The following is a 14563-nucleotide window of genomic DNA, read 5'->3' on the forward strand; positions in this document are numbered from 1 at the left end:
GACCTTTCCAGGCCTGCCACAGCTGATGCCCCTTGGTCCCCTGGAGGTGGGAGGGAAATGGGAACAGCTATGAGACTGGAATCTAAGTCATGCAAGAAAGTTGTCCCAGTCAAGCTGATTCCATAGGCACGGTAACACTATTATTATACCCCTCCTCTATTTTGGCTTCTGGCTACCTCTTGCGTTTGGTAAAAATTAAGAATGAAACTTCTAGGATACATGCTATGCTCGGTCAGGCCCCGGGCCCGAAGCTTAACTGGGCTCCTCAACAATTATCAGGTGGCCTTATGCAATTTTATGAGCCACGTACCCGCCTGCATAGATCTTCCTGTGAATTCAAAACAGCAATGCCTCACATTGACTTAAAATACAATGAAAGACAGATGCTCACTTTCCTTCTTTGCTGTTGTAGTCTTGGTTCCACTTTGCTATTTTTAAAGCAGTGAAACCTTTCCCTTCCTGGAGTGCTAGAGTGCAAAGCACCCCCCGCCCCCGCGGCCGCCAACGACGCCGCCGGCCCCCACCTCCGCGCGCCTCCGTCCCTGCAAACTTTGCACGCGGAAAGGTGGGCAGCGGGGCGCGGGACTACAAATCCCAGAATGCACGGCGCCCGCCGCACAGGCGCAGCGGGGACCACCCGGCCAGCCGGCCAGGAGCCTGCGGAGACTCCCGGGTCCCCGCGCCGGAGAGGGGCTGGGGGCAGGCGGCCGGGCGGACCTGGCCCGCGCCGAGGGCGGCCGCGGGCGTCACCATGCAGGCGCGGCGGCGCGCGTGAGGAGGATGCGGCAGCGGGCGCCGCGGCGGGCGGAGGAGTAGGCGGCGGTGCCCTGGGGAGGGAGCCGCGCGCGGGCCAGACGGCTCCCGGAGGCTCCGCAGTGCCGCCGCCGTCGCCCGGGAGGCTCCGCGCGGGAGCCATGTAACCTGCGGCGGGCTCCGGGCTGCTCCGTCCTCGCCCAGCTCCCGGGCCAGCGCGGCAGCGGGGCCACGATGAAGAAGCAGTTCAATCGCATGCGCCAGCTGGCCAACCAGACGGTGGGCAGGTAGGTCCCCCGGTGCGCGCCCGCGAGGCTGCAGCCGCCGGGCGCGCAGGTGATGGAGCCCGCCCGGCCTCCCGCCCTCCCCTCCCTCCTCCTTCCCTCCCTTCCCTCCGTGCTTTCCCCTGCGCCGGCCCCTCGGGGACTGCTCGCGGGCGCGACCCCTCCTCTCGGAACTTCCCAGCCCCGAGAGCCCTTCTCCGGCTCTGCCCGCTGCTCCCGGGCTCCGGTTGCCAAGCGCAAAGTGTGACGCATCCTTTACCTGCGTCCCCAGCTGCCCCTTCACCCCGTCCTCCCTGCCTTTCCCCGGGACTCCCCTCTTCCCCCTGGCCGCCTGGCGGCCTGGAAACAGGTGTTTGCTCGGATTGTGCGGGAGGCAGCCGACCCGCAGTGGCTCTCCGAAGATTCCTTCCCCTGCGCCGAGTTCAGGCTTCTCGGGGGGTCCGGGGGAAGTGTTGGGCCTGGTCGGCTTGGCAGAGCTGAGCCTGCCCCTCCTGCAGTGTTTGTTTTCTGGGACTGTGACTGTACGAGATTCTGGATCTCTTTATTGGCCGCGTTTCTTAAGGCGATAGGTGTTGGAGAGGGGATCTGGAGGGGTGAGGGGGAGAGGGGGCAGGGAAGGTGCCGGTGGAATGGCGCTGCTGTTGGCTTGGTCCTGAGACTGATTTCAGTAGAGGGAGGGAGGCTGCAGAAAGGCAGGTCCAACTCCTCTGGAAGATGAGATAAGCAGAGAATCACGGCCAGGTAGGGAAGGGGAACGGAGAGGCCCTACAGTCAGGAAGAGCCGGGCCCTAGGCAACTGCAGGACCCAGCCTGCTGTCACTGCTGCGAAAATGGGCTACATCTGGGCTAGTGTCTCCAGGAGCTGCTCTGCAGGGTGCCAACATCTATTAACGTTACATAAGGATTCTGGTGGGTCTCTTCCAAAGCTAGGCATGCTGTGAACACAGGGCTGTTAGGTAGAGGGGATTTTTCACCGAACTTCTGCTCCTGGGGAGGGATTTCCTTGGCTGCGGTGTGGCCAAGGAATTCAGGTGTGCCGCTCTAAAGCAAAGTGGAAAGCCCAGAACCCAGCCTTGGGTGCAGTTCAAGTGCAGGCTCCACACATGGAGGGCTCTCCACTAGGTTTACGCGGAAACCAAATACCTTTCTTGGGTGGGAAGTGGAGGCATCTGGTAGGGTGGGGGTGGGGACATGCCTGGGGAGCAGGGCCCGAGTGAAACTCCCAGGTAAGCATACTGCCCTAATTACGGTGGGCATCCGAGGGCAGGGGATGCGGTGGTTTCTTCTGCTTCCAGGGACTCCAGATGGTTTCCAAGTAACAATGTCTAAAATTGACTTGGATTCATTTCCCTTTCCCAAACACATGGGCTTTCACATGAGGGAGAATTTATGAATAGCAGAGTCATATTAGCCCAGATTTCTGGCATGGTATCGCCACAGATAGGGCCTCACGTGGGCTGCTTCTGGAGATGTTGGGTACTGAAATAGTGTTTTCCTGTCTTGGTCGTTCAGCAGAGACCGTCAAGCTCACCTGTCTTGAATATTTTGATTCCTGCAGCACTTGTGGGCTGGCAGCGGGCCTCGCAGCAGGTCAACTAAGCAATCAGGAGGCCCCCTGACCATAAACTGGGGTTGCTGGTCCCGCTTGGTCTTACTTGGGGTTTCAGTTCAGTGCTCGAATGGAAATTTGAGCAAGGTGTTCACGCTTCCTCTCTGGCCTGCCGGAAACCCACCAACTCTTCTTTCTCTTTCCAGGATGTGTTTCAAAGCTGTGAGATTTATGAGCGTGAGGCATAAAACCTTTTTTTTTTTTTTTTAAACCCTCACCCACAGAGGGAATGACACAGGAAGAGGGGAGGCTGGGTTTCAGAATAAGTCAGCTTATTTGAAAAGCATGTTCTTGGAAGTCCAAGCGGCTGGTCACCAAGAGGTACTTTCCGCTCGTTGGTCGGGGCTCCGGGGGATGCTGGCGCGTGGAGGAACGCCGTCTTCATCAGATGGCATTTGTTGTGTTACGCGCCAGGGAAAGTGAGGGCCAGTCCACCACCGTGTGTCACTAATATGTATCCATTTGGATGACCTTTCGAGTGAGGTTTTTAAAGCAAAAATCAGTTCATTTACTTTGCTGCTTAAGAGTTTCCAATGGCGGGGCGCCTGGGTGGCACAGCGGTTAGGCGTCTGCCTTCGGCTCAGGGCGTGATCCCGGTGATCTGGGATCGAGCCCCACATCAGGCTCTTCTGCTGTGGGCCTGCTTCTTCCTCTCCCACTCCCCCTGCTTGTGTTCCCTCTCTCGCTGGCTGTCTCTATCTCTGTCGAATAAATAAAATCTTTAAAAAAAAAAAAAAGTTTCCAATGGCATCTCCTTGCCCTCGGCGACCCGGATCTTGCCGGGGGCCCATCAGATCTTACGGACTTGACGACTCCTTGTGTTTCCATATGCCTTCTGTCCCACCTGCTTGTCCATCACTGTGCTCCAGCCGCAGGGGCCTGCCTTGCCGCAAACACCCCAAGCTCGTTTCCATCTGGGGGCTCTGTTCTCGCTGTTTTCCCCCTTGCACTGCCCCGTGTGCCTCTTCCTCATCACTCAGGTCTTAGCTCAGAGGCTTCGAGAGGCTGCCCTCCCTCATTCGCTCTCCAGCCCCTCATCCTGTTCAAGTTTGTACTTGAACCGCGCCCCTCGCTCTGAAATGCTCGTAGCTTTCACCGTTTTCTTGCCTGCCGCCAATAGAATGTATTGATTGCCATTGTACCCCATCTATAGTCCAATGCCTTGTAGACCGTTGATGCTCAATTCATGCTTATTCACTGTAGGGTCCTCACCGGTAAATGAGAGGCGCAGCATTTATTTGACTTCCTGAGACTGTGGTGAGGCAGGCGCTCAGCGTTGTTTTTTAATTTCTTGAGTCCGTAGAAGCCGTCGGATTGAATGTTTGGAATTGGTAGATCCAATTGGAGTTGCTTTGGTAAGCCACTGGATTCTTGTCCTTGGGTGTCTGGGAAACGATGACTTCCCTGTCTCTTTACGCACTCGCCTTCCAAAAGGTGTAGGTTCTGGAGTCCTTCTGAATATAGAACTGCTCGGGACTGGCTCCCGTCGCTTTAACAGTGAAGGTGTATCCGTGCTTCAGTGTCCTCTATGGAGTTAGTAGTATTCCTCCCCCCCCCCCCCCCCCCCCCGCCCCGAAGTGCTCGCATCTGCGTAGAGAGGGCACCAGCGGCTGTGGAGAGAGGTTAGAAAACCCGTTGCCTTTAACCAGGAAGAGCTTCATCTCCTCCTGGGTGTGCTTCTGCTTTGACTTTTCCACTTCCAATGTCTTCATTTCACTCCATCCTTCGGGAAGCATTCCCTGGCCCTGCAAGCCTGGGCCCCCATGGGCCTGGTACCCCGCTCCGCACTAGGAAATGCTGAATCAAGAGCAGCTGTAGGCCTCTTTGGACAAACGCTGTCATTGCTACTGGGTTACATGCACTATGGCGTGCACGCACTCCTCCGTTCATCCATTTCTTCATTCGGTAAATACTTATTGAATGTCTGCTCTGTGCCAGGCACTGCTGGGGTTCAGGACACATTACAATGTAAACAAAATCCCCATTCTCTTGGAATCTGTTTGCTAAAGGCATGCTGTGGTGACATTGTATCACAATTTTTATCTTGTTTCTTTTTCCCTCTAGGCTTCAAGTTCCTTGTGGGCAGGGACAGCTAACTGCCCTAACACTTGGCGTATAGTAGGTTCTCTGACATTCTTTGGCAACCTGATGAATAAGGGAGCCAAAGGTCCAGGTGTTGTGGATCAAGAAATTGTACAAAGTGGTTCAGAGGCGGGACCCACTCACTGCAAGAGACAAGAGAAGTAAAACTGGCACCTTGATCTGGGGAGGGGGCTCTTTCTCCCATCTTCCCCCCCCAAGTCTGCACAGTGGGGGTCCCAGTAGCCCCCAGTTTAGGGGACCGTTATGAGGTTGAAGGGAGGCTGGCTTCCATCAAATGCCGAGCAGAAGGTTGGTGAAGTTCACTGTCATTTTTCTCTTCTTGCCCACTCAGTCCTCCTGGCCTCTTAAGCGTAAAGGACTTCTTAGGTTGTGACGGCCGTTGTCCATTGGTGGTTCTGAATGGACGCTGTGCCCCTGTGTGACATCGTGCGACATTTTCGGTGTCTGAGTGTAGGCAAGGAGCTTTGCAGAAGGGGGGTCATGGCCATTCAAGAGCAGGGTGGTCGGGTTGGATTCTTTCTTTAGTTTCGGAGGCTCTGAGCTGGGAGCGGAAGACAGAGTTCTGTCTGGAGCCCCACTTGCCATTCCTAGACTGCTCAGCGTGCAGCCCCGAGTGGGCTTGGTGTCGGGTGCACAGCTTGGCTGCCCGTCTTTGCTGCCGTGCAGCTCTGGGGAGGCAGCCTCAGCAGCCAGGCGTAGCGAGCTGGACGCCGAGGGTGCAGAGTGTCTAGGACACAACAGCCAAGCCAGGGAGCATCTGTTCCTTGAAGGTTTCTCCGAGACACGGCCTTGCCCATCAGCACGCTTCCTAAGAGCCATGACCCAATCAATAGGACATTGGGTTGCTGGGGGGACATCAGAACCAATTCTAAATTAGTCCTCGGACTGCTTCATTCTCCACCGATGATGTGTGTCCCGTGAGTCGGACTTGTCAGACCAATGCAGGCTCTGTCACGTCTGCCTGTTAGCCCCGCAGGGCTGGGCAGACCCACCCTGGTCCCCCGAGGAGCTCGGTGCACGATAATGAGGTCTCCATGCGACGCGTTTCATTCGAGTTTTGTGGAAGCTCGTGTCTTGCCACCTGCTCTGGTATATATCTGTGAGATAACAGAATGTTCTCCCCAATTGATGAGCAGGCTAGCGGATCTGGAAGGAATATTCTTTGCCTGCGTCTTCTGAGCTCCTTACTGTGCAGATCTGTCTGCCGGCTCGCAGCCTTCTGCTGGGCGGCCCTCAGCAATCCGTGTCAGGCTGCCTGGACTTCCTGCGGAATGCTGTGGACCTGCAAGTCATTGCCAGAGACCCGTTCTCTTCTCCAGCAATTAATGACGTCCTCTCCTGCTTCACTCCCACCAAGGAAATGCATCCGTATCCATTAGTATTTTTCATCTTGGGTGATAAGGACCACTTTTTTTTTTTTTTTTTTGGTCTCTCAAGAAAGTGAATCAGCAGCTGTGTGAGTAAAACAGGAATTTAGGGTTGTCCCTTTTCGAGGGGAGTAGTAGGCATCCCTCTTATTACTAATGAACAGTTGGCTTCAAATGCTATATTTGATAACGACAGCAAATAATAAAAGTGTGCTAGAGCTCTGCATCGAGTCAGGTATAGGTCAGAGAGAAGGGTGTGGGGGGAGGGAGGAGAGCGAGGGGCTCTCCCCCGGGCATCTCAGGATGCTGGCACCTGGGGCCCCACCGCCCCTGGGAAGCGTGTGGCCATCTAGCGATTTAAGACTGTCCTTTCTGTCCGGGAAGCAGATGTTTTTGCTTTCATTTTCCAACTCTAGAGTTTATTTTTAGAGTAAATGTTTATTTTCCCACAGAATTCAATTTACTTTTTTTTAACTTTCTTTTTGGTTACATAAATGATCTTTGTTTATGGTAGGAAAGTTATAAACGTATAGGTGGGCGAGAAGGAAAAACATGCCAGCGATCTCCCTACCTGGGGTCCACATTAAATATTTTGGATATCATTTTCTAAATATTCAATAGGTGCGTGTTCTTAAAAAAGAGAGAGAGACCATACCCGGTATGTTGTTTTGCAGTCTGCTCTGTCCCCCTGTGTGTTACATTTTGAATACCACCGCATTTCAACAACTATATAGCAACAACTATGTATAGTATAATTTTTCAAGGGTATGCAGTATTCCATTATCAACCAGTTTCCTTTTGCTCATCGCATAGCAAATACTTTTCATCGGTTTGCTTTCCTAGTATGAAGTCTTAGAAAGTGGAATTTCTGGGTCAAAGAGCCTGTGAGTTTTTGAGACCGTTTGAGTGTCTAACACAAACATACACACGTATTATATTTACGTTCTCAGTGGAATCGTCAGTTTCTTCCCCTTAACCCTCTAATGAAGTAATATTGCAACTTTGTCACTGCACGGATGAAAATTTCTTTGCATCTCTTTCAATGTCCAGTGACGTAGAGCGTTTTTTAAGTTGACTGGACATTCCTTCCCTTTTTCTGCCTGCATATGTCTTGCCCATTTTTTTCTAAAGTCATGTCATAACTGTTTCCCTATTGATTTTTAGGTAATTTTTAATATATTAAGCATCTATGTGCTTTGTCATATGCCCACCCACCTCCCTGTAGTTTTTTTCGACTTTTATATTTTATGTCCTTATAATATTTTGTGATCTGAAGTCTATCAATTTATGGTTTGCGCTTAAATATTATGCTTAGGAATGTTTTCCCCAGCCTGAGATCACGTAAATATTCATACGTTTTCATTACCATTTATATAATTTAATTTTACCATCAGACTTTAAATTCATTAGTCATTAATTTTGGTGTATGACATGACTAGGGTGTCATATCTAGCTTTTCTTTAAAAAAAAAAAAAAAGTAGAGGCACCTGGGTGGCTCAGTCGATTGAGCGTGCAACTCTTGATATGCGCTCAGGTCAGGATCTCAGGGTCGTGGGATCGAGCCCCATGTAGGACTCCGTGCTCAGCGGGAAGTCTGCTTGGAATTCTCTCTCCCTCTGCCCCTCCCTCCTGGTTGTGCACAGTCTCTCAAATGAATAAATAAAATCTTAAAAAAACAAACAAACCCGGTAGTTACCCTACTATCAAATTGAATGATGTCATTCAATCCCACTGTATTGAAACGTCATCATGTACTAAAAGATTTCGCCTACTTGGATCCGTTTCTGGGATTTCTAGTTTGTTCTCTTGACCTGTCAGTTGGCGGGAATGTGAAATAGGGCCACCTGGCCAGGTGAGCGGCGGTGGGTTGGTGTCCCATGCTTTGGGTGGGTGGAGCAGTGGAGTTGGTCTGGTTCCCCAATCTCATCTCTTCATCCAGGGCAACTCCTTGGCTTGGCAATTAGAACATAACAGCGTTGCCTAGGGATCTTGCTATGCCTTTACCACTGCTAATCTACGCGGTATTCCCTTATAAATTAGAATTGCTTCTATTTCCTTGGCTTTGCTTATCTGTTTTTTTTTTTTTCCCCTCAGCATTTTTATAAGTGAATGTACTAAGATGGAGGAGATGGACAATCTTATGCTAGTGACTATGCTGAGAATTTTTCCCATGTGGGAATAGGGTATGCTTATTCAAGTCTGTTTATGACCCTGTAAAATAGTGTTTGTCCGTTTAAGTCCTGCACAATTTTCCTTTTGTTTTTAGGTAGTTTGCCATTGTCACTACTCTTGCCTTAATGATTGGAAACTTTTGTTATTTGTTTTTACTCTTTATTGGTGGATTGTAGGAAAGTTACTGATTTCTGTGTAATTGTCTTAACAACTATTGTCATAAGCAATGTCATTACTTGTTAAATACTTCTTACAAAAATTGAGGCTATTGACCTCCAGGTAGACATTCATATTTTCTGCAAATAATCATTTGCTTCTTCCTTGCCAGTATTTATACTTATTTTATTTTCTTGTCTAATTGCGTTGTCTAGGACTTACAGAAGAGTGTTAAGATATTGGGACGATAAGTAGACTTCCACGTCTTTTTACACTCCTTCATAGAAATGCATGATAATTGGCTTGAGAGATTTTGTTTTTTAACCACGTTTGTTTTTTAATCACCTATTACATAATTTTATTATTTTACTTTGGGTTTTTCTTTGGCACCAAAGTTAAATTTGATTAAATGTATCCTCATGGTCTTTAAAGATCATCATATCTTTTCCCTTCACTCAGTAATTTATGCTATAAATATTTATCGAGCACTTATTATGTTCCAGACGCTTTCATTGTTTTCACTGGGGGTACACCAGCAATAGAGTTCCTACCCATGAGGAACTTGTGTTTTATGAGTTTGACCCCCTACAGATTTTCCAATATTGAGCTCTCCTTGTCTTCCTACAATCAGTCTTATGTGACTATGATTTGTTATTTTTTTTAGAATGCTGATAGATTGAATTTGTTGTTGTTTTAGTTAGGATTTTGGCATTCAGTATTCATAAATGAGAGCATCTGAATTTTTACTTTTGCTAAACCTGCCAGATTTTGATAACCTTGTGAAATGAATTGCCCAGTTCCCTCTGTTCCTGTGCAGTGAGTTAAGGAATTCACGTGTTCGTTGAAGGTTGCAAACAACTTTTCCAGGACATTTTTTTGGAGATAGTTCTTTGACAGTTTTCCCAATGTCTTCATTGGACTATTTACATTTTCTGTCTTTTCCTGAGTCATTTTTAGTCACATAGTTCATAGGAAGGCATTCATTTCATTATGATTTTTAAAATTTAATAGAATCTTCTCTGAGTATAGAGCTGTAGCTCCTGATTTTCATTTCTTTCTCTTTCTTCGCACTAACCAGCTTTGCCAAGGGCTTACTTTCCTCCACATCCCACAGAACCAGCTTTTAGGTTTAAACTTTTCTTTTTTTAAAAAAAATTCTAGGGGCGCCTGGGTGGCTCAGCCATTAAGCGTCTGCCTTCGGCTCAGATCATGATCCCAGGGTCCTAGGATCGAGCCCTGCATTAGGCTCCCTGCTCAGTGGGGAGCCTGCTTCTCCCTCTCCCACTCCCTCTGCTGTGTTCCCTCTCTCGCTGTCTCTCTCTGTTAAATAAATAAATAAAATCTTTACAAAAAATTTATTTCTCCTTAGCTCTTGATCAATGTTTTCTTCTTCTATTTGTCATCAATTCTGCTTTTTAGAACATTTTTTTCCTCTTGATTTCCTTGGGCTGATTTTGTTCTTTGGTCTATAGTCTTCTGTGTTGCATTCACAGGTAGGTTAGGCTCTGTGATGGTTACATGTGAGCTCTGGAACCTCAGTGGCTGAAGACTGCAGGAGTTTACTTTAAGCTCACCTGAAATGTGATGTAAGTGTGGGGACTTCCAAGGACTGCTTTCCTCCATGTGTGATTTAGGGATCCAGTCTGCATCTATCCTCCCTCCCCCATGCCCACACCTCCCTCATCTCAATATGTGGCTTTCAGTCACTGCTAAAGATGCAGAGAATGTAGAGATGCCATCCTGGCTCTTAAATGCCTGGGGCTGGAATTTACAAATGTCACCTATGCACATGTCTCATTGGCTAGAACAAGTCGCAGAGCCCCCTTGGGTATGACAGGAGTCGAGGGCCTCTAGCCCTGCTGTATGACCAGGAGTATAATCTCTCTCATCTCCCACTGTCCATCTTTGAAATCCTTCTTGTTCCCCTTCCCCTTACTATTTCTCATGTCAAGATTAATTTTGATTTTTATTTATTTTTTTATTTTTATTATTTATTTATTTTTAAAAGATTTTATTTATTTATTCGACAGAGATAGAGACAGCCAGCGAGAGAGGGAACACAAGCAGGGGGAGTGGGAGAGGAAGAAGCAGGCTCATAGCGGAGGAGCCTGATGTGGGGCTCGATCCCTTAATGCCGGGATCACGCCCTGAGCCGAAGGCAGACGCTTAACCGCTGTGCCACCCAGGCGCCCCTGATTATTTTTTTTTTTAAAGCCCTTCTTACAGTGGAGAGAAGAATAATGAGAACAGAAATTCTCTCTCATCTTGCCGCACTGGAATGTCACCTACTTGATGGGATTATTGCCGGGGTTAAATAAGATAATACATATAATATCCTTAGCATAACCCCTGAGAAATAATAAGCCCTCAAAAAATCGTCAGTATTCCCACTATCCCTTGTTGTGCTGCAAGTCTCTTTGACATGAGGCATTCGTTTTGACTTTATTTATAGGCCTGAGTACCTGGGAATTACAGCTTGAAATTCATACCCGTTTGTCTTATTTTTCCCGAACCAAACCCAGTTTTTCTGTGTTTAGTCACAAACTTGAAATAATCTGGAGGTATCAATAATGCTCATGGCCTCATTCTTTTAATACCCACGAATAGTTATCATATGACTTGGGGTGGTCTAGGTTATGCCGCCATGACAAAGCCTCCACGTCCCTGCTCCTTACAGCCCTGGCTGGTGGGGACTGGGAGTAGTCCCTCAAGCACCCAGGCTGCCACAGCGCTGTCCACTCCTGCCTGTCTGATGGCAGAGGCAGTAAATGAGGATGTGGTCAGTCATGCGCTGGCTCCCGGAAGGGCCATGTCACTTCTACTCACATTTCATTGGCCCAAGTAAATCACCTGGACACACGTCATTGGAGCAGGCAAAGTCCATCCTTTATGGAACCAGAACGAATAGAACCACAGAAGCCACAGCGATGTCACCTGTAGCCAAGAACTGGGCTGCGTGCTTCATGGGCATTATTTTTATGGACTCATTACAACATCTGAATGCATTGGGTGCTATTTATAGCCTGATTTTACAGGTGGGAAATGGCGGCCAGAAGTGGCGGACCAAGAACGGGGCAGAGCCAGATTCGGGCTGGGTCCTAAGTAGGTCAGGCACAAGCAAATGCTTGCTCTGGTCTGCGCTCCCTGACAGTGGATCTCTGTAGCCTCGGGGTCCCTCCAGTTCCTTCAGTTTAGGTGGTTTTGCAAATGCTAATTAACTGCTGTTGACTTGAATAAAAATAAAAATGTCACATCCGTTTAAGGTAATGGCTATCTTGTACATTGCCTTAACCACAAAGAGCGCAGGATGAAATTTCTGCCCATAGAACATTCTTCACTTTGTTTCCTCACTGCAGTTTCAAAGAAAGGGTAAGAGAAATGCCCTTTGAAAGTAATTTTTTTTTTTTAATCTCTGTGCTCTCGGTGGAAAGAAAGCATTGTGGGTATTTGCTGAAGCCTTTACAGACCCCCGCGTAATGTAGTAAGCAAAGAGACCTTAAAAAATAAGGAATATGCGAAGCAGACCGAACTTTTAGCTGTCTCCTGGTGCGTGTCGCTGTGATTGCAGACATATGTGTATACCCACTCGTTGTCTTAAGTGCTCTTTACTGAGCGTGCCCTGTGACAGAGACTCGTGGGATGCTTTCCCAGACAGTCCTGCTTAATCCTCGCGCGCTCCCCACGTAGGTTGTGAAGTTTCCCTTTTTTCTCCTGGAACCTCAGAGCAAGTGTATTGTTGCTGCTGGCTGCTCTGTTGCGAGTTGAGATTTGCTCCCAGACCCCCTGGCTCGGAGCTGGGTGTTACGTATCATGGTACTTTCCTGACTGCGGTGGAGGGAAAAGTAGAAAATTAAAAATGTCAAGTATTAGTGGAGTGATTAATTATGGCACACCTGTACAGTCGTAACAATCTCAGTGTTTTCGTAACACTACAAAAATATAAGGGCTGGAGAGAAATGTTTGAGATAAGAAAACAGGATACAGAAGTGCATACAGAGTTGAGATTGCACAGTGTTAAAAAAAAATTGCATAGAAAAGAGTGGAAGGAAATCAGGAAGGACTGGAAGGCTTAGCATGCGGTATTTGTCTCTGGGCAGGCTTATGAGTGGTCTGATTTCTTGCTGCTTGTACTTTAAAAAAAAAAAAATCCGAGTTCTTTAAACATGTATTTTATATGTTTATTAAAAAAATCCTCCCAGGACTCAAAAGGGGGCAAAGGTAAAATGTAGCTGGAATTTCTCATAATGATGTTTTAAGTTTGGGGCCCTGAAAGGTCTCAATAAATATGCTGGAAGTTCTCTTGAGCCTTGGTTTCAAACATGGGAAACTTCTTATCTTTATGCTCTGGAAAGGACATGATGTCAGATCTCATTTTATAGAATAAAACAGTCTGTCATTAGGAGGGATATGCTAATAGACTTTTGGGGTTGCTAATTTTAAAGACACAGAGCATTTTGAAACTTTGTCTGCAAGACTCAAGGCTGAGGACAAGTGGTTCTCCATGACAGGTTAGGGTTCTCCAGTTGTAGCCCCGGAAATGGACTCAGGATCATCTCAGCAGAAGAGGAGATTGGGAAGGAGGGGGGGTGGGTCACAGAATCAGAATGACCAGGTGGTGTTCCTGGAGTAGAGGCCACCTTCACAAAGGTTGCTTCCCAGTTGTTCCTTGTCATTGGATCAGTCGGGGGATTCTGTCATGGAAGAGAGCGCTTTTGGTTTAATTTGGAGCATGTGACCTGACCTTTCGTTCCGGGCAATGGGAGGGTAGAGAGCTCTCTGAATTGCATGTCCCCAAAGACAGCAGCGGGGGCAGAGGCTGTTCCCAAAAGGAAAATCAAAGGCTTTTTCTCAAAGGACCAGGGAGAGGTGATGGCTGTCTAGTACGCTGAGACGTCGGCCATCTGCTCTAGTCAATGACCCAAAGACCCTCTATTCGATCAGTTTGCCAGAGATCTCCAAACTTAGCCGTGATCTAGAGAACCTGACTTCTGGTATTCAGAGACGTCGTTTCCCACCCCTATGTGTCCAGTCAGTTACTGTGACTCTGTCTCTGGATTAAATTTATCCATGTCTTCTTTTCCATTTGAGTCTTAATTATAGTCCGTGTCTCCACCCTTCACTATGGCAGTGCCCTTCTTGCCTTGAATCTCTCTCTGACTTCCTGCAAAACTGGCCAGACTATATTTTTGAATCCATGGACAGAAGAATGTCCTTTCCTTTTTTATCAGGTTTTGTGCTGTGGGGGTGGGGTGCGACTGCTAGGACTGTGGGAAATGTGACACACTGTCAGTTCATCTTAGAAATGTACACTCTGCATTTGTATTTAAGGCTCTGAGAAGTTCTGCAGTAGGGAAAACTGTTGATCGTTCGTATCACTTAGAATGCCTTGAATTATAGTAGCAGGTGTCAGTTCAGAGCAGCTTAAGCGATAAGGGAACTTTATTTCGGATGACAGGGCATCCAAAGGTACCAAGAGTCCAGATGCCTTGTGTTTAGGACATCTGTCTTCTGTTCCTTTTGCCTTTGCTTTGCCTTCATTTTTGCATCTTTCTCCGATTGGCTTTTTTTTCCCTACTCAGAATACAGCTGATAGCAGCAGCTGAAGTGATTTGCTTCCATGCTCATAAACCAAACGGGGGGTGAGAGAGGTGCCATGTTCTGAACCTTTGTGGCGGGTGAGGGATGGAGCCTGGTGAATGGGAGTCACGCCCTGATAAGTGGCTCTGGAAGGCTCCTTTGTCCCTTCCACCATGAGAACACAAAGACACCGTGATGATCCAGAAAACAGCCCCCACCGGGTCAGCTGGCATCGGGATCTCAGACTTCCAGCCTCCAGAACTGTGAGAAACCCGCTCCTTTTGTTTCTAAGCCACCCCGGGCCTGTGGGATTCTGCTGGAGCAGCTCAAACGGACTAAGGCAAGAGGAGCAACCGACAGGCTTCCAGTCGTGGGAGAAGATAAGGGTCCTTTCCTCTGGTCTAAGCCAGTTCATTCGCATGTGTGCCACTGACCATTAACCCACGTTGGAGGGAAGGGACACTGATGGGCCTCCAGCCTGCGTCTCTGAATTAGTCACTGGCCGGGGAGGTAGGATTACGAAGACTGGCTTAGAGCCATTT

At 48.3% G+C, this 14563-nt stretch overlaps 1 protein-coding gene across 3 annotated transcripts in view; it reads left to right on the forward strand.

The window, feature by feature from the left end:
- The first annotated feature begins 642 nt into the window (after positions 1-642).
- The window catches only part of ARHGAP44 (Rho GTPase activating protein 44), a 164582-nt gene continuing 150661 nt past the window's right edge, over positions 643-14563 (forward strand). For all 3 annotated transcript variants that reach the window (XM_045797209.2, XM_087867630.1, XM_087867629.1), the window contains exon 1: positions 643-1040. In XM_045797209.2, coding sequence (XP_045653165.2) covers positions 988-1040 — 53 coding nt within the window. In that variant the 5' untranslated portion in view covers positions 643-987. The remainder of the gene's footprint in view (positions 1041-14563) is intronic.

This window comes from Ursus americanus, chromosome 14 (genome assembly GCF_024610735.1).
Source record: "Ursus americanus isolate L20-20 chromosome 14, mUrsAme1.1.p, whole genome shotgun sequence".
NCBI classification, from domain to species: domain Eukaryota; kingdom Metazoa; phylum Chordata; class Mammalia; order Carnivora; family Ursidae; genus Ursus; species Ursus americanus.